At 48.9% G+C, this 26,367-nt stretch overlaps 1 protein-coding gene and 1 long non-coding RNA gene across 11 annotated transcripts in view; one reads left to right on the top strand and one right to left on the bottom strand.

Annotated features, from left to right (window-relative positions):
• Positions 1 to 3,840: 3,840 nt before the first annotated feature.
• The window catches only part of TPST2 (tyrosylprotein sulfotransferase 2), a 56,286-nt gene continuing 33,759 nt past the window's right edge, over positions 3,841 to 26,367 (bottom strand). For 3 of the 10 annotated variants that reach the window (XR_016387526.1, XR_016387527.1, XR_016387524.1), the window contains exons 2-8: positions 24,135 to 24,206; positions 18,848 to 19,753; positions 14,646 to 14,844; positions 9,472 to 9,522; positions 8,991 to 9,129; positions 5,920 to 5,968; positions 3,841 to 4,341 (exon numbers count right to left, since the gene is read on the bottom strand). Coding sequence is in view for 4 of the 10 variants with exons in the window: in XM_089894629.1 (XP_089750755.1) it covers positions 9,007 to 9,129; positions 9,472 to 9,522; positions 14,646 to 14,844; positions 18,848 to 19,753; positions 24,135 to 24,241 (1,386 nt within the window). In the remaining 6 variants the exon portion in view is untranslated. Of the gene's footprint in view, positions 4,342 to 5,919; positions 5,969 to 8,517; positions 8,557 to 8,990; positions 9,130 to 9,471; positions 9,523 to 14,645; positions 14,845 to 18,847; positions 19,754 to 24,134; positions 24,255 to 26,367 lie in introns of those variants that run through there. The other 7 variants (XR_016387528.1, XR_016387525.1, XR_016387523.1 and 4 more) reach the window with 6 other exon arrangements.
• Positions 22,974 to 26,200, top strand: LOC111162840 (uncharacterized). The gene is made up of 3 exons (XR_002641619.3): positions 22,974 to 23,900; positions 24,808 to 25,795; positions 25,875 to 26,200. It is a non-coding gene; the product is annotated as an uncharacterized LOC111162840 (long non-coding RNA).

Below are 26,367 nucleotides of genomic sequence, written 5' to 3' on the forward strand. Positions count from 1 at the left end.
ATGAGAACCTACATGAAGCCAATTACATGCCAGCCTCTTGCGAACAGGGACTGTGACTTAATGGTCTCTGTATCCCAGTGACATGTCCAGTCCATGTGCCTTACACATAGACACACACTTACACATAGTATGTACTCAGGAAAGAATCTGGAAAGTGAGGTTTTAGTAGAGGAGAAGGCGGGGGAGAGAGTCTTACAGACTGAAAAGTCTACTACGGAGCAGAGTGAGGGAAACACGGAGACAAGATAAACCATGTTGAGCCTGGGCCTGAAAATGTGTATGCTTCTATTTATAAGTCAAAGTCAAAAATAAAAATAAGCCTGGCTTCTCAGTAGCTATGTCCATAGCTCTACAGCAGATTTTATGGATCTGAGTTACTTTGCTCTTGACAGACGGATGCTAGTGGATTTGTTTCACCAAATGGACCCTACCATGTGGCTTCTGGAAAAGGAAACCTTCTGGATGGTTGTGGGGTCATTGAGAATACAGGCTCTGATCAAGTGTGTGTCCCCTAGAATGGGGCAAATGGGAATCACGTGATAGGATGTCCTGAGAAGATGGAAGCATCACTCCTGTGATTTCCTGCCAAGCTGCATAACCTGAATGGAGTCATGAGGATACAGAAGACAAACCCCATGAAAGGGACTTCTACAAAACCACCAGTCTGTCATCTTCAAAAGTGCCAAGGTCAAAAAAAAAAAAAAGTGCCAAGGTCATGAAAATGAAAGACCCTACAACTGTTCCAGACTGAAGGCGACTGAAGAGACATGACAACTAAATGCAACACATGACTCTGAACTGGATCTTTTTGCTATAAAGGAAGTTATTGGGGCAGCTGTCAAAACTTAAATGGGGTAAGCTGAGGTTTCCATGGTAGTGATGTGTCCATGTTCACTTCCTGATTTTGATGGTTGTCCTGTGGTTACGATGGAGAATGTCACTGTTTGTTGGAAATACTAAAGTATTTGGTGCAGGGTGGAGGGGCATCACATAGGCAACTAAGTCTCAAATGATTAAGAGAAATAATGTTTTCTCTATGTACTTAGAATTTTTTAAAAGTGAAGGTTCTGGAGTAAAACTTTAGGGATCCAAATCTCCACTTTGCTGCTTCCTAGATAGGGGACCTGGGGCAGGTTGCTTTGCTTCTCTACACCTCAGTTTTCCCACCTCTAAAATGGAGATAAAGATAGCACTGCTCTAAAAAGGTTGTTCCCAGGACCAAAATAAAAAGGGGGAAGGCTAATTAATGCATGTAAAGCCCCTGGCATAGTAAGATCTCTTAAATGGTTGTGGCTATTTTCATTTAAAAGACCCAGTCTCATCTCTCTGCATAGATGGTCTCTAGCCTCAAAGATAGTGGTTTTTCCAGATATTTGGACTCAAATGCACAGCCTCAGGAAAAGAAAGGAGAGAGGTGGCCAGAGGTGTAGTTTCATGATCTCATACCCAGCCTGGTCTCCTGGCACTGCCCAGATAAACCCTTGATTTGGGACCCAGGGACATCCAGGCCCATGTCTAGATTCCCAATGAGGTGCTCAGACATGTAGCCTTCCCAGGAGGGGGTTGCCAGGCAATAAGGTCCCTCAGCAGAAGCCTGGCAGGGCTCTCGGACAATCATTGGTCCAGCCCTCCCTTCTCACAGAAGAGGCAACAGAGGAGGCCATGCCACAGGGGAGGTACCAGGGACACACAGACGACTGAAGGACACAGTCAGACCAGTCCTTTCTTTGCTACCCGGTGCGTGCACCCACCCACATCATTTCTGTCCACTTACTTGAGCTAATACTTATAGGGTGACTACTGTCTGTTCAGGGTCACAAAGACCTCTGCATATGTCATCTCTTCGATTCCTCAACCTTCCAAGGTCGTTTCTAAGCCGAATCCACACTCCTAATCACCCCTTAGGCAGCTCACACCGTACAGCACTGTTTCCGTATTGCCTTCAAAAGATTTGGCGGGGGGGGATCCTCACTCAGTTACAACTTTAAATAGGTTGGTACCATAGAAACAATCTGTAAGTGGCATTTCAAAGATGATATATTTAAAGCCTAGCACAAGTACCTTTTCTGGGACATTGACATTCTACAGTTGCACATGGCTTAGTCTTATTTTGAGTTTTGTTCAAAAAATATATATATCATGTCCTGAACTTGGCAGAATTGAAGATCCAGATCAACTGAGATTAGCAAATTTGGTTTCCTTTCAAGTGTTTCTTACAGATGGTTTCTACCCTACTTATCTTCCAAGAATTTGTGAACACTATCCTTAGATAGCAAGCTGGGACAAGGTTCTGCAGGCCTGGGACATTATCTGTAAAGCAAGCGTCCTCAAAAGGACACAGGTGAGGTGAAGTGACACTGCACCAGCTCCAGGCATATCCCTTAACTGCGTGGCATCTACTCTGGGGGAGCCCAGCCGCCATATAAGGAGTCTGCCTAACCATGCTACAAGGAAGTCAAGGCTCGCCGTGTGGAGAGGCTACATGATAATGACGCCTCCAAATCCTCCAACCATCCGCAGCCCAGGCACCAGACATGTGACTGCAGGAGCCTTCAGTGGACAGAAGCCCCAGCCACCATCTGACTGTGAGAACCACTGAGCTCGCTCTAGTTGACTCCTAGAACTGAGAGATTCAACAATAAATGCTTTTGAGTCACGAAGCTGGGGGCTGTTGAGTCATGCAGCAATAGATGTGTAGAGCAGTGAATGAGGCCGGATGTCTTCTGCTAACCCTTGAGGGGTGATCATGAGCTTCCTGTGTCCATGACTCCATCAGCTACCCAGCCCACCTCTGTCTCAAGACAAGGAGAGACAAGAGCTGCCTCACACTGCGGGCTCATCACACACCAGGCACCACAGCCCACGTCACCCATCGGCCCCTCCCAATAAACCCAGGAAGTTCTACCTTCCTCATTTTACAGATGAAGAAACAGGGGAGCCAACCACACAGCTGGTACTTCGGCCTGACTCCAAAACTCCATACCCCACGCCACTGTGAGCCTCACTACCTCCCCAAAGCCTCACTACTGTCAATGAGAGCTAAGGCAAGGCAGTGTGGGTAAAACAGTTAACCCTTAAAGGATAGCAAACTATTCTGGGCCTGGTTGATCCCTAAGCATTTGAGCAGCCAAGGATGAAGTCAGCAGGCTTGGAGAGTTCCAACAGACCCTGCATGTGACAAAGGACCAGCCTGGACCAGCTCCTGGGAGCTCACCTCTGAGCCCTTGGGATGTCCTCACTAGAAGGAGTGCCTTCGAATACCTAGGACCCTGGACCACAACAGGCCACAGAGTCTATGTTAACAATGTGATTTATGGGGGGTCTTGGATCACACTGTATCATTTGACCCCTGGAAGGGCTGGAGACCAAGTAACTATGGTCAGTTGCTGCATACGTTTGTGACTGACGCCAAGTAAAAAATGCTGGACACTAAGCCTCAGGTGAGCCTTCCTGGCTGGCGATACTTCATACATGTTGTCACACATTGTTGGTGGGAGAATCGAGCGTGTCTGTGAGACTCCAGTGGGAGAGGACATCTGGGAGCTTGTGCCTGGGCTCTCCTGGACTCTGCCCTATGCGCCTGTTTCCCTTGCTGATTTTAATCCGTATCCTTTCGCTGTAATAAACCGTAACTGTGAGTCCACCAGGTTTTCTGAGTTCCGTGAGTCCTTGTAGCAAATCGCCAAACCCAAGGGTGGCCTCGGGGCTCCCTGACACAGGAGTTCAGCTGTGCCCTTGTGTGGACCTATTCTCCAGCCTTTGTTCATCATCAATCCACCTGACAACACTAGACATGGAAGAAAAAAATCTATTCACTCTGTAAAGTAAGGCACAGACAAATGAGTCCCTGTTCAGTTTATTCAAATAATATATATATATATATTTTTCTCTGTGAGTAAAACTGAGGAGGAATCAAAGAAAGTCTCATATATTAAATTCTTAAATAGATTCTTTGAATTCAAAAGTAAGGGTCAACAGGAGAGGCACGAGTGGTGGGCCTTGTCCCAGCAAACAAAGCCACCAAGGCAGTCCTGCAAATTAAGGAGGATGGCAAATCCATTTCTTAAAAAAAACTTCTCGAGGGGAAAAATATAAAATACCTAAGTTTCAAAAGCCGGACTACCTCCACACTCTTGGTTCTCTACCCCAGACTATCCTAAGATAGAATGTTTCAAGGTTAAGTTTTCAATGATTCAGCTTTTGCAACCATATGCAAATAGATTCCTCGTGAGCAGTCCTGTTTTGGCGATTAATAGCAAGCAATATGCTTGGATTTGAGGTCCGATTTCCACTCAAATGCAAAGTTTCTTCTCTTCTGGCAACAAAGCCACTTGCAAAGATCTGAAAGGGGAGAAAACGGGTGTTAGGCCCAGAGTCGCAATTCTGAAACAGATCTTGTATATTTATATGTGTGATTGCAGGACAGATGGTCTTCATGCATTCATGTAAGCATGTGAGATTTTCTATAGCATCCAGATGGCTGGAGAGAATTTACCTTTAAAAATGTTTCTTGGGTCCTTACCCACATCTCAACCTGTCGCCACTTGACCTCAAAGATATCACTTTTCTGATTTATGAAGAGCAGATGGCAATGATTAGCTAAAGTACCCTGTCTCTGGGCCCTCATCTAAAGAGTAAAGCGAGAAATAGATCTGGTTTTCGTCAACGAGAAGGTTCAGGATTCTACTAATGAACCTGCAGAAAGAGAGAGAGGGAAATCGAGTTGGGGAAAAACTTGGAAAAAGACTGCTTTCAACGTGAGACTTCTTAGGAATTAAACGGAAGTCCTGGATCTTAGCACAACTCAAGATGGGAATGCTGAGAGTCAGGGTGACTTCGTGTCTCCAGCCTTGTGGGCTGGTGCAAAGTGGATTTCAAGAAAAATGAAAAAATATGCTGATTATTTAAAAATAAGATAAGGAAACTAAACATCGACTAGAGGCTAGAAGCTCTTTTACAGTTTAAAAGAATAGGCCAAATACCCAGGCAAGTTGGTCCTGGCCTCTCTGACTCCCCCAGGTTTCCCTGAGCCTGATCAGAGAGGCTGGGGAGCATAAGGAAGTGAGCTCACTCGCTGGAGCCTTAACTCCAGGGCCCACGTCTGCCGCGAGGTCCCAGCGCTCCCACCCGGGCCGGCTCACTTCATCTCACGACCACCCTTGGAGGCGGACAGTGATGAATCCCCATTCTCCAGATGGGGAAAACAGAGGCCAACAGGAGTTGAACCTCGAGTGAGTCCTTAAATCTTTGACTTCCCAAGTTCAGAACCTGTTTCCCTGCCCCTTGGCAAAACATGGATGGATAAATATGCACTTAAAATCGTTTGTTAAAAGCAAACTCTGGGGGAGATGACCTTTGGTGGCCCTGTGGCCTTAGGCCAATCAACGCCCTTCTCTGGGCTTTGGTTTTCTCCTACATAAAATGGGACAGTCATGTCACCTGCCTCCCAGGGATGCTGAGGGTTAAAGGAGTAACACAGGAAGAGCACTCAGCCCAGTGCAGTAGGGGTTATTCTTAGACCAGAACTGCTTGCGACTATTATTACAACATTAATTGCTTTGGGCCAACCTGATGCTGTTTATAGAAGCTGGGTTGGCAGACAGCATTCTGTGCAAAATGGTTCTAGAATCCCCCCATCACACCTGTCCTCTGTACCCCCTCCCCAATGCCAGATAAACCTTTTTCTGGCTGGTTCAGCATTGATCCCTGCCCACACCCCCGATCCAGAGCTAGGAGACTAAGCCTTGATTCTATAAGTAGCTCCCCAGGCTGGGGCCAGGGAAACCTCCTGATGGGGCTGGGTCAGCCCACCTTGGTGGCCACTCCTCCCCAGGGAGGCTCAGGAAGGACAAGCTTTTCAGAAAAGTGACTCCTGGGCTCAGAAGTGTCGGAAGGTCCCGGCAAAGTCCGCAGGCCTACCTGGAAATCATGAGCTTCCTAGGTGGGAAGAGGTGCTATTCTGGTTCACCTGGAGGAAGGCAACACACAGAGGAAGGGTCACAGCCAAGTGGTGGTACCAGGGCCTCACTGCCCTGAGGTTCAGCCCTCAGCATCACTGAATCGGGCACACTCCTCACCGAGTAGCTACCGTACACCTACTATGTGTCGGGTGCTGGGGCTACTGTGAACATGATAGACCCTATCCTATCCCCACCCAGCTCACATTCTAGTGGGGAGAGCCTGCTCCACAAACATATCCGTAAGACACTATTAAGTCCAGGCAATACAATGGGCTGATATGAGTGACTGGTGTTGGGGCTCCTTCCGATAAAGTGGTTCGGAGAGGCCACTACAGGGGGATGACATTTAAGGTGGAGTGTAATGAAAAACCTACATGTGTTTGCCCTTGGGTTCCTGGCACCAAGCTCCTAGAACCCTTGGAATCTCCCTAGTGAGAAAAAGCATCTTTTGTATGCAAATGAGGTGACTGATGGCTGGGGGCCCCTGGCTTCAGGATGTGGGCTTGGTTACCAAAAAGGCTAAGGCATGATTAAAGGGCTGGAAATTTCAGCGCCCTCCACCCTAACCTCTGGGGAAGGGAGGAGGCTGGAGGTTAATAACCAACAGCCAATGATTTAATCAACCATGCCTACTTAATGAAACCTCCATAAAAATCCATAAGTGATAGGGTTCAGGGAGTCGGGGTGGGAGATCACAGGGAGGTGCCGGGAGGGTGGTGCACCCAGAGAGGGCATGGGAGCTCCACGCCCCTTCCCCCATACCTCGCCCTACACATCTCTTCCACTGGGCTGTTCCTGAGTTACAGCCTTTATGATAAGCTGGTGATCTAGGAAGTAAAGTGTTTTCCTGAGTCCTGTGTGGTGTTCTAGTGAATTACCAAACCTGAGTGGGGGTGGGGCATGGGGACCCCGCAAACGTGTAGTTGGCTGGGCAGAAAGGTAGGTAGCCTGGGCATCTGAAGTGGGGGCACTTTTGTGGGACTGGGCCCTTAACCTGTGGGGTCAGAGGCTATCTCCGGAAATCAGTGTCAGAATTGAACTGAATTACGCAACACCTAGTTGGTGTCCAGATAATCAGAGAATTAGTTGTTGGTGTTGGAAAACACCCCATAAGCAAAGAGCTAAAAGATGAAAACGAAGCCGGCCATGCACGGATGTGGGTAGAAAAGCATTCCCAGCACAGGGATTAGCAAAGCCCTGGAAAGGAGAGGGTGTTTGGAGTTTAGGGATTGAGTATACATTTTTGCATGAGTTGCCATTCTAACGTGTGAGCAGCTTTGTTTTGCTTGCTTCCTATCTTCCTATTTTTGGGGTTTCACGATTACCATTTTTGGATGGCTACATAATATTCTATACAATGTACACACCACCATTACTCAACTGTTGCCCTAAGATTGTTTCCAAGTTTTGCAATATCCTGCAGGAGATCACGTGCACAGTGGGGGACAGTGGAGGAGAAAAGGGCAGAAAGTAGGGGTTTGACGTAATTTGTGGGTCAGCTCTCCAGAGGGTGGGACTGCTCACGATGATGGAGCATATGCTATTCCTCTACATTTTGCTCCTAAGAGAGCAAAAAACAGTCCCAGGCCAGCTTGAATACGCCACACAGTGCAGGAGAGTGTAAACGGGTCCAACTCTTCTGTAAAGCAATTTTAACCTTGTAGTTCAAGAGTCTCAAAAAAGACCCTCCCATGGGGAATGCCCCGGTGGTCCGGTGGTTAAGAATCCACGATTCCACTGCAAGGGGCACGGGTATGATCCCTGGTCCAGGAACTAAGATCCCACATGCCGCACGGCCAAAAAAAAAAAGACCCTTCCATTCTCTGATTCCACTCCTTAAAAATGTATCTGGGGACTTCCCTGGTGGTGCAGTGGTTAAGAATCCACCTGCCAATGCAGGAGACACCGGTTTGAGCCCTGGTCTGGGAGGATCCCACATGCCGCGGAGCAACTAAGCCCGCGTGCCACAACTACTGAGCATGCGCTCTACAGCCCGTGAGCCACAACTCTACGGAGCCCGAGTGCCACAACTACTGAAGCCTGTGAGCCTAGAGCCTGTGTTCCGCAACAAGAGAAGCCACCGCAATAAGAAGCCCACGCACCGCAACGAAGAGTAGCCCCTGCTCGCTGCAACTAGAGAAAGCCCACGCGCAGCAATGAAAACCCAATGCAACCAAAAATAAGTAAATTTATATAAAAAAATTGTATTCGGAGGGAACAATTCCATAGAGGCGCCCCCAGCCCTCGCCCCACAGAAGAGAGGCAAAATCAGGATGATAGGTGCGTGACATCATTTGAAATATCGCAAAATATTGCAAAAATTACATAGGGCAACAGTTAAGTAATTGGTGGCACATAATGGATTCCAGAGAAAACTATGTAGCCATCCGAAATGGCCACGTGAGACCCCCAAGATGGAAAAACAGTAAGAAAGTAAAACAAAGCAGCTCATACAATGGAATTGCGAGGAACATAAAAATGGATATCCAGGTGGGCAAAAAAAAAAGACTGTATGTAAAAATGAAAAGAGTTTCAGACTGTGGCTAATTCCCCTTACCCCACTTCTGTTTGTTGTTCTTGTTACATCCTCTTTGGGCTAAAACAAATAACAGATTAGTGCTGATTAATTCTGGCAATATTTTTTCACAGTGGCAAGAGATGGGTTTCTGATTCCCACAAAGGGAGTGTGGACTCGTCCCCAAAGGACCAAAATCTCATTGCCCGACCCGTCAGTCTTGTGAGTTAGATGATTAAACTGGGGATTAGCATAGCGTGACCCCAACCTTTCCTGGCCAAGTTAAATAAAACACACACACGAACTGAAACTACTGGTTGTAGCATCACCACCCTTCATTTAAAAAGGAGCACTTTGGCACCAAAAGGAGGATGCTACGTCAGTCCTGGGAGCGGTTCTTCTTGACAAGATTCAGGGACAGCCTCCATGGACACGCCCAGGATGCATGGGAGGCCAGCCTGTGGGGATGCGTGTGGGGACACAGGACTGTATTATGTCTACATTTGCACACATACCTGCATCACATGACCCTCATTTTCTGGTAGACTGATGAAATTTTTGTGCTGGGCTGGGAACTGCCACTTCATACTTTTTTATTTTGGCCACACGGTGCGGCACACGGAACTTCCCTGACCAGGGATCAAACCCACACCCCTGCAGTGAAAACACGGAATCTTAACCACTGGACCTCCAGGGAAGCCCAGGAATTGCCACTTTAAATGAAGCTGAATTTAAGGCTAGAGGCAGAAAGTTTGACAGCAAGTCCCCACTAAGTTCCTCCAACTGCTTTCAAGCCAGGGGACAAGGAAGGGGCTCAGGCTGAAGGGCTACTGAGATGTCGCTCCAGGTGGATCAGACACTTGAGAGCCTCTGACCGGAATCCCACCCCCATCCAATTTTCTGATGGACAAACCATCAACCATATGAGAGAAGTGAAGCGTTCAAGGGCACAGAGGAAGCTAGTGGTGACGCAGAATTCCCCCTGGGGTTTCTGACCTGAAGATAGCCTTTCAGATTGGCTGGTGTTTTATAGTCCCCTTTCAAGACCTAGGAAAGAAAAAATTATTGCTATTGTAGAAATGATCAAAAAATAAAATTTAGTCCATCATTTGCACACCCACCCATCCATCCGGGTACCCATCCATCCACCCTCCCATCCATCTACCTCTCCATCCACCCACAACCCCCCCATCCACCCTCCCATCCACGCCCCCCATCTACCCTCCCGTCCACCTACCCACCCATCTACACACCTATCCATCCATCCACCCAACCCACCCATCCACTTATCCACCTGCTCATCCATGCATCCATCCAACAAACATGTATTAATAAGCTCCTCTTATTCCGGCATTATTCTAAGCTCGGGGGTGGGGAGGGGGTTGGGGGCCATTACAACACTGCCCAGACAATTAGAAGTCCCATCCTCCTGGAGCTTCCGTTCTGGAGTGGGGAGGGCCAGACAATCCACAGGTGACAACAAACACAATTAAACAAGAACATATCAAACCATGGGAAGTACTACAAGGAAAGTATGTGATTAGGAGTGCCCAGGGGGCTTCTTCTGAATGGGTGGTCAGAAAGGGCCCCTTGGAACGCATGGCCTTTGTGCTGAGACCTGAGTGACAAGGAAATCCTGCCAGGCTACGCTCTGAAGGAGAAGCATTCCAGCCAGAGGGCACAGAGAGGACAAAGGCCCTGACGTGGGAACCAGAAAATTCCAGGCCTTTCCACTATCTCTCGAAATACAAGGCACTGGATAGACCAGCACTGTCCAATAGAATATAATGTGAACCTAGTCTGTAATTTAAAATTTTCTAGTAGCCACATTAAAAAAAAAAAGTGAAACAGGTGAAATTAATTCTAGTGGGTTTTTTTTTTTTGGCCACACCGTGCAGCTTGTGGGATCTCAGTTCCCCAACCAGGGATGGAACCTGGACCCTCAGCAGTGAAAGCATGGAGTCCTAACCACTGGACCTACAGGGAATTCCCTCTAGTGGTATTTTTTATTTAACCTGATATAGCTAAAATATTAATACCTCAACATGTAATTGATGGGGTTCAGGGCAGGTCGCCCCCAAATCTACCATTTTGGCATATTCATTATTTTGAATTAAAGTTATTTAAGAAGCAGCCGGTGCCAAGGCACTCTGACCCTCCTTTGTGCCCTTGAGAGCAGGGAATAAATCTCCCAGGTGAAAGGTACCCTCCCCACAACAGGAGGTAGAGAGCCATCCTTATCACCAGAGATGGAGAAATCAGGGCCAAAAGGGCTGTGTACACAAACCTTGTTACTTCTTCAGTAATTTACTACCCCAAGCCCAGATGTCTTTGTCTTATCAGTACTTCACAAATGTATTCTTTCTTCGTCTAAAAGGTATGAAAGATGCCTGCTTTGGCCCCTTCTTATGAATCTCCTATTTTTATGAGCCCCTGTATGTACGATATTAAATTTGTTTTGTCTCCTATTAATCTGTCTTATGTCAATTTCATTATCAGACCTCAAAATCCAGTGTGTGTTTCACACTTACACGGCAGCTTTCAATTTGGACTCATCACATTTCACTGGCCACACAAGCCTAGTGGCTGCAATGAACAGCACAGGTACAGACAGTTTCATTAGCACTGGGATCATTTCAGAACTGAGTGTACTGCCTAGGATCCAATACAGGAACATTCTGTGCCTTCAGTATACACACACACACGCACGCACACACACTCGCACACCCTTGTGGCTTTCAACGAGGGGACTTATCTTTGTAGTTACAGCAAAACCACTGTAAAGACTAAATAAGGTGTCTGGCACTTGTTAAAACTTGTGGAACCCCCAAGGAGTAAAGCTCTTTTGTTTTGTTTTTGTTTTTCCTTTTTTTGCTTTCTTGATTTTATTTTAAAAGTACACAGGGTCACAAAACTAGAGCAAGTTTTTGGCTTTTTTTAAACCCAATTTAGTTCTTACAAATGTAAAAATCTGCACCGTTGGGTATTTAAGCCAGAAACTTGAAATGCAAAAAATCACTTTTGAAAGTGACCCTATCAATTCTCTACTTGCATAGATAGATGAAGTGTCAAAATATTTCTTCTCAGTAGTACAAGTGTATTTGTCACAAAAATTCACAGTTAGGGATGAGAATAAGTGAATCAGGGAATTGTGGTTCTCTTAACACTTGTGTCATTAAATAAGTTAGTAGAAAACAGAGTTTTTCTTTGGGGAGTAAACCTCTTTGGAAGAAACCCAGAGACATCTGCTGTTTTAAATAAACAACAGAGCTCCAAACAGCTGTTACTACCCATCACTGCTCATCAGAATATTTTTTATACAACACTCAAGGTCAGGCCTTGCTCTGGGAGCTTCTGACCCATAGTCTAGGACCTGCCAGGGGCCTCTGCCTTTTAGAGGGACTTCAGAGGAGCTGGGCCCCTGGCTTAAAAAAGCAGGTAAGGAGAGGCCAGCTTTCTCTGATGCCCTCATCCTGTCCCAGCCACCCCTTCTGAGAAGCATTTGGGGGCTGGATTTCAAGGTCATCACCAGTTGCTGCTGCTTTTTTAATCCCGTTAATGAATTTTAAAAAATAATATATTTATTTATTTATTTTTGGCTGTGTTGGGTCTTCATTGCTGCGCGCGGGCTTTCTCTAGTTGCAGTGAGCAGGGGGCTTCTCTTCGTTCCAGTGCGCGGGCTTCTCATTGCGGTGGCTTCTCTTGTCGTGGAGCACGTGCTCTAGGCACGCAGGCTTCAGTAGTTGTGGCGCACGGGCTCTAGAGCGCAGGATCAGTAGTTGTGGCGCATGGGCTTAGTTGCTCTGCAGCATTTGGGATCTTCCCGGACCAGGGCTCAAGCCTGTGTCCCCTGCATTGGCAGGTGGATTCTTAACCACTGCGCCACCAGGGAAGTCCCTAATCCCGTTAATGAATTTTTTATTATGAAATATAGCATATATACAGGAAAGTATATAAAGCACCTAAGTACAGTTTAAAGAATGATAACTATTATTAAATAGTAAACATTAAAATTAATAATAAATATTTAAAACAAAAATAATAAAATCATAAAAATAAGCCACATCCAGGTTGCCAACACCTACGCTCTCCATGCACTCTGGGTATCTACCTTGGATCCCTGAGTGTTTCCACAAGTAGATGTTTACAAAATCAACTGATGTCAGGGCAAGAGGAAGTAATGAGACCTATAGATGGGCTTGCATTTCAAGGACAAGGGCAGAGCCGCCTACGCTCAGTGTTAGTAAATTCTCTCCGTTAAAAAGAAAGCTTGCAGGAATTCCCTGGTGGTCCAGTGGTTAAGACTCCGCACTTCCAATGCGGGCGACACGGGTTCGAGCCCTGATCAGGGAACTAAGATCCCACATGGTGCACGGCGTGGCCAAAAAATAGAAAAAGAAAGAGAGAGAGAGAGAGAGAGAGAAAGAAAGAAAGCTTGCACATGTTAAAGACTTGTTGGCATCAAATGGAGTCTTTCTCCTTGAGTCCACTGAAGAATTAAAGGAGAATAAAGAGTAATGACTCTCTTCCTTTCTGATTCAATACAAGAACTGTTGGGTTGGGGGGGGAGGTGAAATGGGTGAAGGGGGTCAAGATAATATAAAATAAACAAGCCACAGGGATGTAATGTACAGCACAGTGATTATAGTCGGTAATATTGTACCGCATATGTTGTAAATTTGTACAGTGACAGACAGTGGGTAACTAGACTCAAATTGTAGTGATCGTTTTGCCATGTGCACAAATATCAAATTGTTCTGTCATACACCTGAAACTACAATAATATAATAAGTCAGGTATAAGGCAATAAGAGAAAGAAAAAAAAGAACTGTTTACTTTCTAAAATCAGCATGTGCTCGTAAATGCCAAACTCGGGCTTCCCTGGTGGCGCAGTGGTAAAGAATCCGCCTGCCAGTGCAGAGGACACGGGTTCGAGCCCTGGTCCAGGAAGATCCCACATGCCACAGAGCAACTAAGCCTGTGAGCCACAACTACTGAAGCCCATGTGCCACAACTACTGAAGCCCGTGCGCCTACAGCCCGTGCTCCGCAACAAGAGAAGCCACCACAATGAGAAGCCCGTGCACCGCAAGAAGAGTATCCCCTGCTCACTGCAACTAGAGAAAGCCTGCGCGCAGCAATGAAGACCCAATGCAGCCAAAAATAAATAAATTAAATAAATAAATTTAAGATGCGTGCCCTTTCTTCTCTAGTTCAACAGACCAAACACAAAGTAGTTCTCTGAAAGTAGAATCAGAGGACTTTAGAATTAATTTTTAAAAAAATGAGAAAAAAAGAAATGCCAAACTCAGCTTAAATTAAAACTCTGGGTCTCAATGACATAAGGGGTAGGAGGGCTCTTCCTCAGGCCTGGGTCCCATTTTCAGATATTTTCATTAACTTCGTGTCTCTGAGGAAGTCAGAACACAGCAACCAGAGTGAAGGAGAAGCTGTGACAGTGACATGTAAATAATATCGACTTGGTAACTGTTCCACACCCAGGATTAGCCTACTTTTATGCTCCAAAAACATCTTCTCAAAGTCATTTCCCCTTGACCACCTACACTAAGGACAACTTAAAAAGTAATTTAACCACCCTAAACTTACATTTGTCTGAGAAGTAAATATTAAACCTTATGGGGGCAGGGACTTCCCTGGCGGTCCAGTGGTTAAGACTCTGTGCTTCCACTGCAGGGGGCATGGTTTCGATCCCTGGTTGGGGAATTAAGATCCCACATGCCTCGAGGCAGGGCCAAAAATAAATAAATAAAATTAAAAATTAAACCTTACGGGGGCAATAAAGGGACCCATCGTTGATTTATTCACACCCAGTCTCAACAGAGACTTGAAGTGCTTTACAAACAGACGAACAAACAGCCAGGGAAGCAGGGGGAAAAGGGTAAATCAAAGTAGAGAAATAGGATGGAATTAGTGCATGAATGGGCCTGCCGTGAGATGCTATACAGTGTGAGAGGCAGCCTACCAGTTGGTTTTGAGCTTCCTTGTGGCCCAAGCAAAAATGGAAATACAAGCAGCCGTACAAACCACCGTGTCCCTGAGACAGAAACAGACCAGCTGCATAGGAATCAAGAAACTGTTTTCTGGGGTAGCTGGAGCCTCCACCCCCACCACAGCCTGAGCACGCATCTCCCTGTGTGCATGTGCACTCACCCGGTGTGTGTTGTTGATGACGATGGGATCGGGGTTGCCGTAGTTGGGCGGGTTTGCATAGGGGTCATAGCCAAGCCGAGCCAGCATGGGGGCGATCTGGGCCATGTCCCTCAACACATCTCCAGGGATGTGGCCAGTCCACTTGGAGAGAGCTTCCAGGTTCACGGGCTTGATGACCTGGTCTGTGGATCGCTCGATCCTGGGGAGAGAGGACAGGCTGGACGGGGCACGGGCAGACCCAGGTGGTGCTCAGGTGGGCTCCCTGCTCAGGGACTCTGGGGCAGCAGGAAAGGTTGGGGGGACTGGTCCCCAGGGCCCACTCGGCTCTTATCAAGTATAAGAATGTGGGCAAGTCATATGGCCTCATCATACCTGCTCTGTACAATGGGGATAAAAGCATGGGGTGGGAAGCTGGGAGAAAGGGCTAGACAATGCACACCACTTCAGTGGTGTTGAAATTCTGCCTCCTTGACCTCTCTGACTTTTTAAAAATTACTTTTTATTTATATGACTAAGATGAGTATTTTGTTCTTGGGAAGTAATTCTAAGACACAAATGGTAAGGCGAATAGCCCCTGGGGTCACCACTCTGAGTCCTTCAGCTCCCTACAGGGACCTGAGCATAGCATTCTGAAGCGTACCCTATCAATCTGTTTTCTGTACTTTTAAAAACAGAGTGGCTAAGCGCAGACTCAGGGGCCAGACTGCCTGGGTGCAGATGCCAGCTCTACCAACACTGGCTGTGTGGCCTTGGGAGACTGACTGAACCTCTCTGAGCCTCAGTGTCCTCACCTGTAAAATGGGAATCATAATAGTACTTACCTCACGGGGCTGTTCTGGGGAGTAAATGAGTTAATAATAAAAGAGTATCTGGTACATTTTAAGGTCTCAGTATTAGCTCTCTCTTTCTCTCTCTCCCACACATATACACACTGAAAATCTGTGGTTTTGCTTGCATATTTAAAAACAGAAATTATATACTATACATAGTACTGGTTTGTAGGTGGGGTTTTTTTTTTTCCCCCGCTCTCTCAATACCTCATTCTTTTTCCATTCCCCTAAAGATGGATATTTACGTTGTTTTCATTTTGCTGTTAGGATGAAACGGTCATCATCTTATATGTGCTTCCTTGCTCTCCCATACAACAGGGTTACCAAGCTGTGTGAATCATGATGATCTTATCAATTATAGTTCAGAGGCTTTATAGGATACAGGGTGGGGAACTCCTAGGATCGAGGACCTATTTCTAGATGCTTCCATCCCAACTAAGAGATAACTTGGGAACAAAGAACAGAAGCAAACAGATGGAGCAAAAGGAAGATGGGAGGGGGGGGTGAGGGGAACTGGGGAGGGGAGAGGGTGTGGACTGGTGGGGAGGGCATGGATCTGGAGTCTGAAGACCCGGATTTAAATCTCAACTCTAGCCAGTGTGTCAAAAAATCACAAATACGGTTCTAGGTATTTTCACCATAAACATCCTCACTGCAAACAGTTTCACCCTACAATTGGCCATAAGGCCATTCTGCCATAAGGGATAAAATCACTGGTTGACAGCTACGTTACACGAGAAAGTGATAACATATCAGTTTCTGCAAATCCTTCGGTGAGCTACTCTAAGCCAGATTCTGTTAGAATTTTCACCGTTTTCAAGGCACATCAGGGATCAAGTAACCATTCCTTTCTGAGGGGATAGGAGGAGCTTGGTTCTTCTTTTGCCTCTTTTTTTTTTTAATTGAAGTATTTACAACGTTGTGTTAGTTTCTGGTATACAGCAAAGTGATTCAGTTATACGTGCGTACGTGTGTGTGTGTGTGTGTGTGTGTTCTTCTTCACAGTCTTTTCCATTATGGTTAGTACAGGATATTGAATATAGTTCCCTGGGCTGTGCTGTAGGTCCTTGTTGGTTACCTGTTTTACATACAATAGTGTGTATCTATTCATCCCAAACTCCCAACCCATCCCTGCCCTACACCCTTTCCCCTTTGGTAATCCTAAGTTTGTTTTCTACATCTGTGAGTTTGTTTCTTTTTCATGAATTAAGTTCATTTGTGTCACATTTTAGATTCCACATATAAGTGATATCAGACGGTATTTACCTTTCTCCGTCTGACTTAATTCACTTAGTATGATAATCTCTAGGTCCATCCATGTGGCTGCAAATGGCGTTATTTCATTCTTTTTTGTGGCTGAGTACCATTCTATTGTATATACGCCACATCTCCTTTATCCATTCATCTGTCGATGGACACAGGCTACTTCCATGTCTTGGCTACTGTGAGCAGTGCTGCTATGAACACGGCCTCCAATGTCTAATACTGTGTGATAAATCTGGCAAAGATGGCCGGAGGGAGAAAGTAAGTGTATCTAAATTAGCTAAAGAATCATCATTAACGCTCTCAAAGGCAGCTGTCCCTTTCCTATGAACCACAGCTCAGTAACCTTTTGGTTTTGACAGGTGGGAGGGATAACTGTGCTCAATGAAGTATTTGCAGAAACTGATACGTTAACATTTCCTAGAGTAATGAAACCAGAACTGTCAATCAACCAGTGATTTCATCTTTTATAACAAAACGCTTGCTGCAAAGATGTTTACAGTGGACATACCAGACACGATCAAACATGTACCTGGCCTTTGCCACAACCCTTGTGTCTCCAGGGCTTCACAGGACAGAAATCACACAGGTACATCCCAGAACTTGGATAGGAGCCAGGCTTGATACGAGTCAATAAACGAAGTGTCCAAAAGTAGATGTTAAATAGAATATGGTGATCGTGTAGTGGAATATTATGCAGCCATTCAAAATGATGTCACTGCAGAGTGCTGGGGCCCATGGGCAAGCGTCCCAGATACAAGGTGAAGAGAGGTTACACAGGAACATGACCAGCAGGACTCCAGTTTTATCAATATACCCTGATCAAGGACGAGCAAGCCACAAATCAAAATCTGGGTGTTGGGATTATGGGTGGGTTTTCTTTCCTGTTTTATGGATTTTCCCAATTTCCTGCAATCAGGATGTATTCCTTTGGTCATCTGATGTCTTGTCATGATGATTTACAAAAATCCCGGCTCCAGCACCAACTGGTGGGGGTACCCAGCCCATGGGCACTTCGCTGCCAGGAGCTGCTGAGAGCCTCCCGCTCTGCTCAGGGATCAGGAGCTCTTGGGGGCAGAGCCTGGGAGGGTCCAGCCATGAAAGAAATGGGAGGCGTTGTCCCAGGAAGGACCGCCCTTCCACTGGGCTGTTAAAGATGCTTGCAACTGACCAGGATGGAGACATGGGGATGGCACACTCTGGTGCTGCACTGTCTCAGGAAAGGGACAGCCTCCTCAAAGGAGGAAAGCAGACAGCAAGGGACAGAAAGGGAGGGAGGATGGGTCCCAGCCACGGAGGGCTTGAGAACACAGGCACTGGAGTCCAACAGACCTGCGTTCAAATCCTGGCACCACCCTTTGCTAGCTGTGTGGCCTTAGGCCAGTAACTTTCCTGAGACTCAGTTTCTCCATCTGTAAAATGGGGATAAGAGCAGTTCCTATGTTCTAGGTGGCTGTGGGGATTAAAGGAATAATGATTGTTTGTGGCTGCACTCAGTGCTGGCCACACAGCAGACACTCAATAAACGAGAGTGAAGGTGAGCCTGATGAGTATTCCAACAAAAGCAAGATCAACACTGAAACGATGATAACGGGAATAAACCACCTAACGTGTATTAACCCATTTGATGTTCACACGTGAACATAGGTAGATTCTATCCCTATGCTACAGATGAGGAAATGAAAGCACAGAGAGGGAGAATTACTTGCTCAAGGTCACACAGCTAAAAAGTGGCAGACCTGGGATTCAAACCCAGACAGCCTGGTTCCAGAAACTATACTCTCAACCTCTACCTGCTACAGCTCACTACAAAGCATATTCACAGTTTGGAGAGGAGTGACTGCCCCATTTTTTGGATAATAAAGCCGAAATTCAGAGAGGTACAGTGACTTATTCAATGCCACAGAGCTATGAGGTGGGAGATCTGGTTCAAGGCTGTGCTCTTAACCACTCTCTTCCCAGATCTTCTCCAGTACAACAGAGGAGGCTCAGAGAGGCACCCTGACTTGCCCAAGGCCACACAGCTTGGAGGGGCAGAGCCGACCTTCCCACTGAGCGTCTCTGACTCCGGGATCAGGGGTCTGAGCGGAAGGTGGGGGCTCCACTCACTTGGACAGGGAGACGCCGCCGGGCTTGCCGATGAGGTCCTCATGGTGCAGGACGGCGTCGCTCCAGGAGATGCCGAGGAAGTCGAGGATGAGCTTGAGGGAGCGCCGGGGGTGCAGTACCAGCTGCTCGTAGTACACGGGCAGGCACTTGTCCTCGCCCACTTCCATGCACTGGGCGTACATCACCTCAATGGCCTTGTTCCACTTGGCAAGGCAGTCACGGTAGCTGCTGAGGTCGAAGCCGGCGATGGTGACCTTGCGGGTGATCATGGAGTGCACGGAGGCCCGGCCGTCCCGCACCATCAGCAGGAACTTGGAGTTGGGGAACAGGCGCGACAGGTAGACAGAGGACTTGAGCGTGAAGGGGTCTTTGTTGCAGAGGACGCGGGCCGGCTCTCCGTGCTTGGCGATCACCTCCAGGATGAAGGCCTGCATGGCGGCGTCCAGCACCTCGTCTGTCACACCCGCCTCGTCCAGCCGCAGCTTCTCCCGGCCCGACTTGGACCAGGCCTGGCGCATGGCCAGCACGCGGGGGATGATGCGGGTCTCCTCCCCGCAGCGCACCTCGGGGTGGGCGTCCAGCATCGCACGCATGAGCGTGGTGCCACTCCGGGGCACGCCCCCCACGAAGATGAGCGGCATGGCCTTGCCATAGCGGTACTCCACGTGGTCCGTGCCCACCATCACCAGGTCCTCCTGCTCTGGCCGCATGGCCCGCCGGGGGCCCCGGGGGCCCCCCAGTGCCACCCGGCACTCCAGCACCTGCTGCCCCAGCTGGACCGCCAGCACCAGGGCCAGGGCGAAGCCGGCTGCCAGCAGTGCCCTCCGCACCGACAGGCGCATGCTGGGCCCGGGGCGGGGGGCGCGCTTCAGCGACAGGTGGGCGGGAGCCCCGCCGGGCTCACATCTGGGGAGAGAGAGGGACACGGGCGGTCAGGGAGGCCTGCGGGCTGCAGGTGCTTTACCATCCAGACCCCAAGAGCGGCAAGTGTGAGGGTGCTGACGTTCAGAGCAGAACGCTGCGGGGCACTGCATCCATCTTAATTCATGAGATCCTCCAACAACCGTAAACGTAGCTGCTACTATTACCTCAGGGGGCCCGATGGCCTGGGTTCAAATCCCTCCTGGCTACTTCCTAGCTGTGAGATCTTGCCCAGTTCCTTAACCACTCAATGCCTCAGTTTCCCCAACTGATAAATGGAAAGAGTAATAATTCTTTCAAAAATGGACTTTCTTGAAATACATTTATGTGAAATTCTTTGAAATGTGAAAATAATAAAGCACTAGAACCTCAGATTTCAGCAGCACACTCGTTTGATAAAGACATGGGTTTTGCCTGTTTTGTTCACGGCTGTCTCCCCAGCTCCTAGCACGGTGCCTGGCCCCTAGTAGATGCTTAACAAATATTTACAGAACGTGCTTGGGTCCAATGAGCGGGGCCTGGCCCAGAGTAAGTGCTAGGAAATGATTATGGTACAGCGAGGAGGGAACCAAGGTACAGAGCGACTGTTCACCGTTGTCCAGCTGGAAAGCGGCCAAGCCAGGGTCCATGATTTTGACCCAGGCCAGCAGGCTCACCAGCCGGCTCTGTGTCTGCTCTGAGTGACCACAGTCTGCCTCTGCAGGAGAGGCTTTTCAGAAGGTGCAAAATATCCTGGTCTGGGCTTCTTCCAGAATCGCCGTCCGTTCGTTCAGCCTTCACTCGGAAGCAATAAAAAGGTTTCAGGCACCCGCTCGAGGCTGGAGACAGGACAGTGGACGAGACAGCCCGGCCTCTGGCCTCAAGGAGCTTACAACTGAGTGGGGGATGTGGACGGTACACAAGCTACCGCCAGACCGTGATAATGGCTTGCAAAGAAATAAGCTGGACACCGTGAGAGAGATCAAGAAGGGGAAGGAAGAGGGAGGTTAAGGAGGACTTCTTGGAGGAGGTGACGTCCAAGCTGAGACCTGGATGAGAGGGAGCTGGCAGTGTGAAAATGTGTGGGAAGGGTGCTCCAGGCAGAGGGAACGGAGAGTGCAAAACCCCAAGATGGGAGAGAGAGGGTTTGGTGTGTTCAAGAACCTGAGAGGAGGCTTCTGGGGCTGGAGGGGAGGGAAGGGGAAGATGGGGTGCAGCTGCCAGGCATGTCCTCAGGGGATGGGGAAGGAGCTGGACTTACTCTACGGGCAGCCCCTGGGGAGAGGGCCTGCAGGGGTGGGAACGGAGGCGGGGAGGTCAGTCAGGAGGCTCCTGCCCGTGTCCTGTGGAGACTTGGGGATGCTCAGACTGGGGGGGTGACGTGCGAACAGGGGGAGGGGATGACTTACGACATGAATTATGACCCTGAGCCTAGCTCCTCACCCCTCCCAAATGTCACTAATAAAGGTGATGAGACCTCAATGCCAATTCTTTAGGTAGGGGCTGTTTTCAAAGAGCAGGGGTCCACCCAGCCCAGCCACCCCTTCTCTAGTCACTCAAATGCCAGATCTATCCTCCTCCCCAATTCACCCTCAAGGCCCTTTGATTACGCAACCTCAGCCCAACGCAAAAGGTGCAGACCCAGATGCTGGTCAGACAGCCCACCTCCGACCACCCAGCCCTTCTCTGCCTCACCCCCGCTGTGTTTCAGAACCTTCGTTTCCTCTCTCACCTCTTTCTAGAATCCAAGTGAGGGCCTGAGGTCTCTGGGCATTCAAGGAGTCAGACAGACCTGGGTTCAAATCCCAGCTCTGCCATTTCCTGTGTGGCTGTGTGAGCTTGGGCCACAGACTTCACTTCTCTGAGCCTCATCTGTAAAATGGGTCTAAGAGTGTCCACCTCAAAGGGCTATTATGAACATTAAATGACCCCCTTTAAGAACTTAAGAATGTGCCCGGCACATTGGGAGCATTTGAAAGAATATTAGCCATGATCACTGACTGGTTATTCATTTACCCCAACATTTCATGAGTTCCTACTGTGTGCGGGAGTTGGGCTATGGAGTTAAGAGACACAGCCTCAGCCCCCCGAGTCCACTCATACTGTGGACCCACACTAGGGAGGGGGTGACAGGTTCGACCTGTGTAGGTGAGGGAAGGCTTCCTGTAGGAGGCAGCCCTTGTGCCGAGTTCTAAGCAGTGGACAGGGAAGTTTTGAACAGCCAGGTGGAGAAGAGAGAGAAGGGAGTTCCTGGCAAAGGGAACAGCCAGTGCAAAGTAACAGGCAGGAAAGAGCCCAGCATGCTGGGGGGTTTCAGGTGGCTTGGCGAATGGGACAGGGTCTGAAGGGAAAGGAGTGGGAGGTGGCTTTCTTCTTTGGATGGGAGGTTCACCGGAAACCACTACAGGACCCGGTTGGCAGCTGGACCAATCCACCCACGAGGGCCTGGGCTGCCTGGGGCCCCTCAGGCCATAGCAAGTGGAAAATAAACATCAAAGCTGAAGAAGCACACAGCCTCGGGGCCTGGGGTCGAAACTGCTAAGAGGCCCTGGCATTTCCTGGCCATGTGTCTTTGGGAGAGTCACTTCCTCCATCTAAGCCACAGTTTCCTCAGCTACAAAGACGGGTGGGTCCACTGACCTCAAAGGCTGCTGTGAGGATTCTAGAAGCAACTGACAAAGCAAAGATGAGTCTCATCCGGGGGTTGCTGGCTTCTCTGAGCATCAGAAAATAGCTGGGGACCCTCTCCCCAGAAACCTGAGCCTCTCATATGCTGCTGAAACTGTTGGCAGTTAATGTGTACACTGGATTCATGTCTGGCATGGGGAAATCTAATTCCAGGGCTACTTTCAGCGGGGAAGCAGGCTGGACAGGACACAAAGTCCCTCAGAAATCCCTCTGTGGAGCTCTCGGCTTCTTTAAATGCTCACTGAAATTCTCCCCTTAGACCTGAGAGTAGAATTCTGCCAATGATTATTATTTCAGTGTCAAAAGCCTGGGGGACTGTCAATCACACTTGAGCTTGAATTAGTACAATCACCCTTTCTTCCTGACACTTGGTGGGGCGTGAGAGACTGAAGCTTTGGGGAACAGATGGCGATGGGGGATGCAGAGAAAGGGAGAAAAGGGGATAATTTGGGAAAGTGGTTTCCAAAAAGGATAGACACAGTGTGCCTGCCCGTGTGTGTGTGTGTGTGTGTGTGTGTGTGTGTGTGTTTATGTACTCTTCGAGCTTCTGTTTGGGGTTGGAAGTGACTTGGATACTAAATACCAGGGGAAAAGGCCTGGAAGAAGGGATAGACAGAATTTTTTTAAATGTTATCAACTCATGAGTTTTGCTTAATACAGAGCATTCATCTGGCTACAGCACTTCAAAACAAAGCAGTGAGTTATGTGTTTTTACATTGACTGAGCACGTCCTCTGCTAAAGCTTATTCCATGCCTCACGTAGCGGGAGCAGCTCAGAGAGAAGAGGCAACTTGCTCGAGAAGGATGGCATGGCTGGAGTGGCAGGCCTGGGTCAGACCAGGCTGAGGCTGAGCTGTTCACTTTCCTTGGACAGCACCCAGCGAAGGGCTCATCTCAGTCGCCAGGAGAAAACAGCTCAAAGCGGGCAAGTCAGCCGTGAGGAGGAGACTGCACAGACCTGGAGGATGGCTTGAGAAGCAAAGGCAGGGCCACGTGGCAGAGGGAAAGCAGCTGGGAGCCTACGAAGCAGAAGGTGGCTTCCTGACCACCCAGAATCAGAGACTCCGCCCATTCCAGGAAGGGCCAGAGGGCCCAGCCCAGGGACTCCGGCCTGCCCTCCGTCCCCACCACCCTGTTGGACCCTGTTGAGGGAGGTGTCTCGGCATCCTGGCAGTGAGGATGGTGGCTAAGACCCTCAGACTTGGAGTCTTACAGCCCCAGGTTCAAATCCAGCCCCTGCCACTTGCCAGCTGGAGAGCCGGACAAGGGACTTCGCCTCTCTGAGCTTCTGTTTTCTCCTCCCAAAAAAGGGGGGATGATAAGAAGCTTTTCTCAGGGAGCTATTATGAGGTTCAGGGAGCTTTTGTGTGAAGGGCAAAGCAAGCACGCCAAGAACACTGAGGCTGGAAGGTGGCACGCAGAGGGCTGGATTCTGGCCGTGCTTGAATCTGCCCACTAATGCCGGGTAAGTCCTGCCTGCTCGGGGACTCAGCCTTCTCCCATCACCAGGAGAATCACTTTCCTAAGGGGTGAGGAAGAACAGAGGCCTGCCCTCTCCACGCTGCTGGGATCCAGCTTTGTCTGGATTTCTAACAGAGGAGAGAGCTGCCTGGGGGAGTTTGCTCGGCTGCCCAATCAGGAGGCTGGGGGCTGTCCCTGGAGAAGCCGGGTCTCTGGGGGACGTTCGGGAAGCACTTACCTCCCCTGGACACTATCATCCCTGGGATCTAGCCCTCGTGGCTGCTTGCTAAGACTCTCCACGGGTTGAGCCCTGCAGAGGCAGAAGAGATGCTGCATTAGGTGCATTAGGGGTGGGTGCTATGGAGAGGGGCTGGGCCCCCTCGGAGGGGCAGAAGGGGATGCTGGGCTTCCCAAGGGTGCCCGACAGTGACTCTGGGAGACAAGTGGCAAGGCAGGGACAGGCCACCTCCGCCCAAGATGTTGAAGCTGGGGTCTAAATTCACTGACTCAGCCAGGGAGTGAACTGGCCCACTTCTCAGGCGGAGGGGTGTCAGCTGAGAACCTAAGCTAAGGCACTGCTGCCTTAGGAAGTAATGGGTCTCTTACAACTGGGCTCTCCCTTCTTGGCCCAGGGACCTTGGGCTTCAGGAAAAGTAAATATAACAAGAAGCAACAACCACCACCACTGTACCACGAATCACCATCTGAAATTGCTGGGTATGGTTGAACAGGCTGTGCACTGCTCAACTCCAAAGGGCACTGCGTACCCAGCCTATGACAAATATGGCGCCCCCTGGAGTTGGACAATGCCGTGCTGCCACTGCCACCTAACACTGACCAAATGCCTGCTGTGAGTGCCTTGTGCCATTTAATCCCCCAACGAGGAAAGTACGATACTCCCAATTTTACAGGTGAGGAAATGACACCAAGAGGAAGAGCAATTGACCCGGGGAACCAGGATCGCCATCCACATCTGTGAGACTCTGACGCCCAGCTCTTAACCACTGCATTAAAGGAATGGGCTGTGAACTCGTGGGGTCTGGCATGAAGCCTGGCTGATGTGGAACCAAGGGGATCTTGGTGTACATGTCACTACTATGTCCTTACCATTTACTGGGGGAGGGGGTGGGTGGCAGATTTTTAGTCCAATTCTCGCCTTCTCCCATTTTACAGATGTGAAAATTGAGGTTTGGGAGCAAAAATCTCTTCACAGAGTCACAGAGTCAGGCTCATCTTCCCTCTGCTTAGTCCCAGCCCAAGAGGTGGGGTAGGGGGGTTTAAGGATGCAGCTCTGGAGTTGGATGATTCCCTGACTAGGTAGATTGTTGTTCTTCCGAGCCTCGGTTTTCCTATGCTGTAAAATGGGCTATCGGGAGGTTTAAACAAGACAATAGCAAATACTCAAAACTCTCAGCAATTATTTTATTTGTGCCATGATGCAAATACATTGGGCGTAGGACCATTTTTGGGGTCCTCTTTCCCTTCCTATTCGCTCTCTCCTTGCCTCCATACAGTTTTTTTTCCTCTCCCTGAAATACCAGGGATTAGTATATTTAACCCCAGGAGGAGAAGGGTTCCCAGACCCTCCCCCTCCTCCCAGCTACAGAATACACAGGCTTGGCATTCTCAGGGCACACGGGTGGCCAGTGAAGAGAAGCCTGGTTCTTGGAATAACAACAACAAACACAATTAGGGACCAGGGCCCTTGAAGCTTTTCCGGAGACGAGATGGCTCAGGCCCAGCTGCCCTCAGGCGGCCCTTGAAATGCCAGAGAGTTCAAGAGGCCTGCCAGGCGGGCAGCTCCCACGGCCCCTTTCAGGGCGGTGAAACGGGGCTGTCAGAGCCTTCAGTCACTCAGAACTGCAACGCCAAGACTCCGACATGACGCTTTAGCCACAGGTCAGTATTTAAATTTAAATTAAGTAAAATGGGGACCTCCCTGGTGGCGCAGTGGTTAAGAATCCACCTTCCAATGCAGGGGACATGAGTTCGAGCCCTGGTCCAGGAAGATCCCACATGCCACGGAGCAACTAAGCCCGTGCGCCACAACTACTGAGCCTGCACTCAAGAGCCTGCGAGCCATAACTACTGAGCCCACGTGCCACAACTACTGAAGCCCACGCATCTAGAGCCCGTGCTCCACAACAAGAGAAGCCACCGCAATGAGAAGCCCATGCACCTCAATGAAGAGTAGCCCGCGCTCGCCGCAACTAGAGTAAGCCGGTGCACAGCAACGAAGACCCAACGCAGCCAAAATAAAATAAAATAATTTAAAATAAATAAATAAAGTAAAATTAAATAAAATTTTAAATCCAGCTCCTCATTGGCACTAGTCACAATTCAACAGCCCAGTGGCCCCCTGGGGGCTACCATACTGGGCAGAGCAGATTTAGGATGGAGTCCTCACATGATGGCCCTTGGGCCAAATCCACCCCTCAGCCTGTTTTGTAAGGCCTGTAAGCTAAGAATGA

This window comes from Delphinapterus leucas, chromosome 14 (assembly GCF_059928025.1).
Source record: "Delphinapterus leucas isolate spDelLeu-1000000601 "Yukka" chromosome 14, BTC_Dleu_Yukka2, whole genome shotgun sequence".
Taxonomy (NCBI): Eukaryota; Metazoa; Chordata; class Mammalia; order Artiodactyla; family Monodontidae; genus Delphinapterus; species Delphinapterus leucas.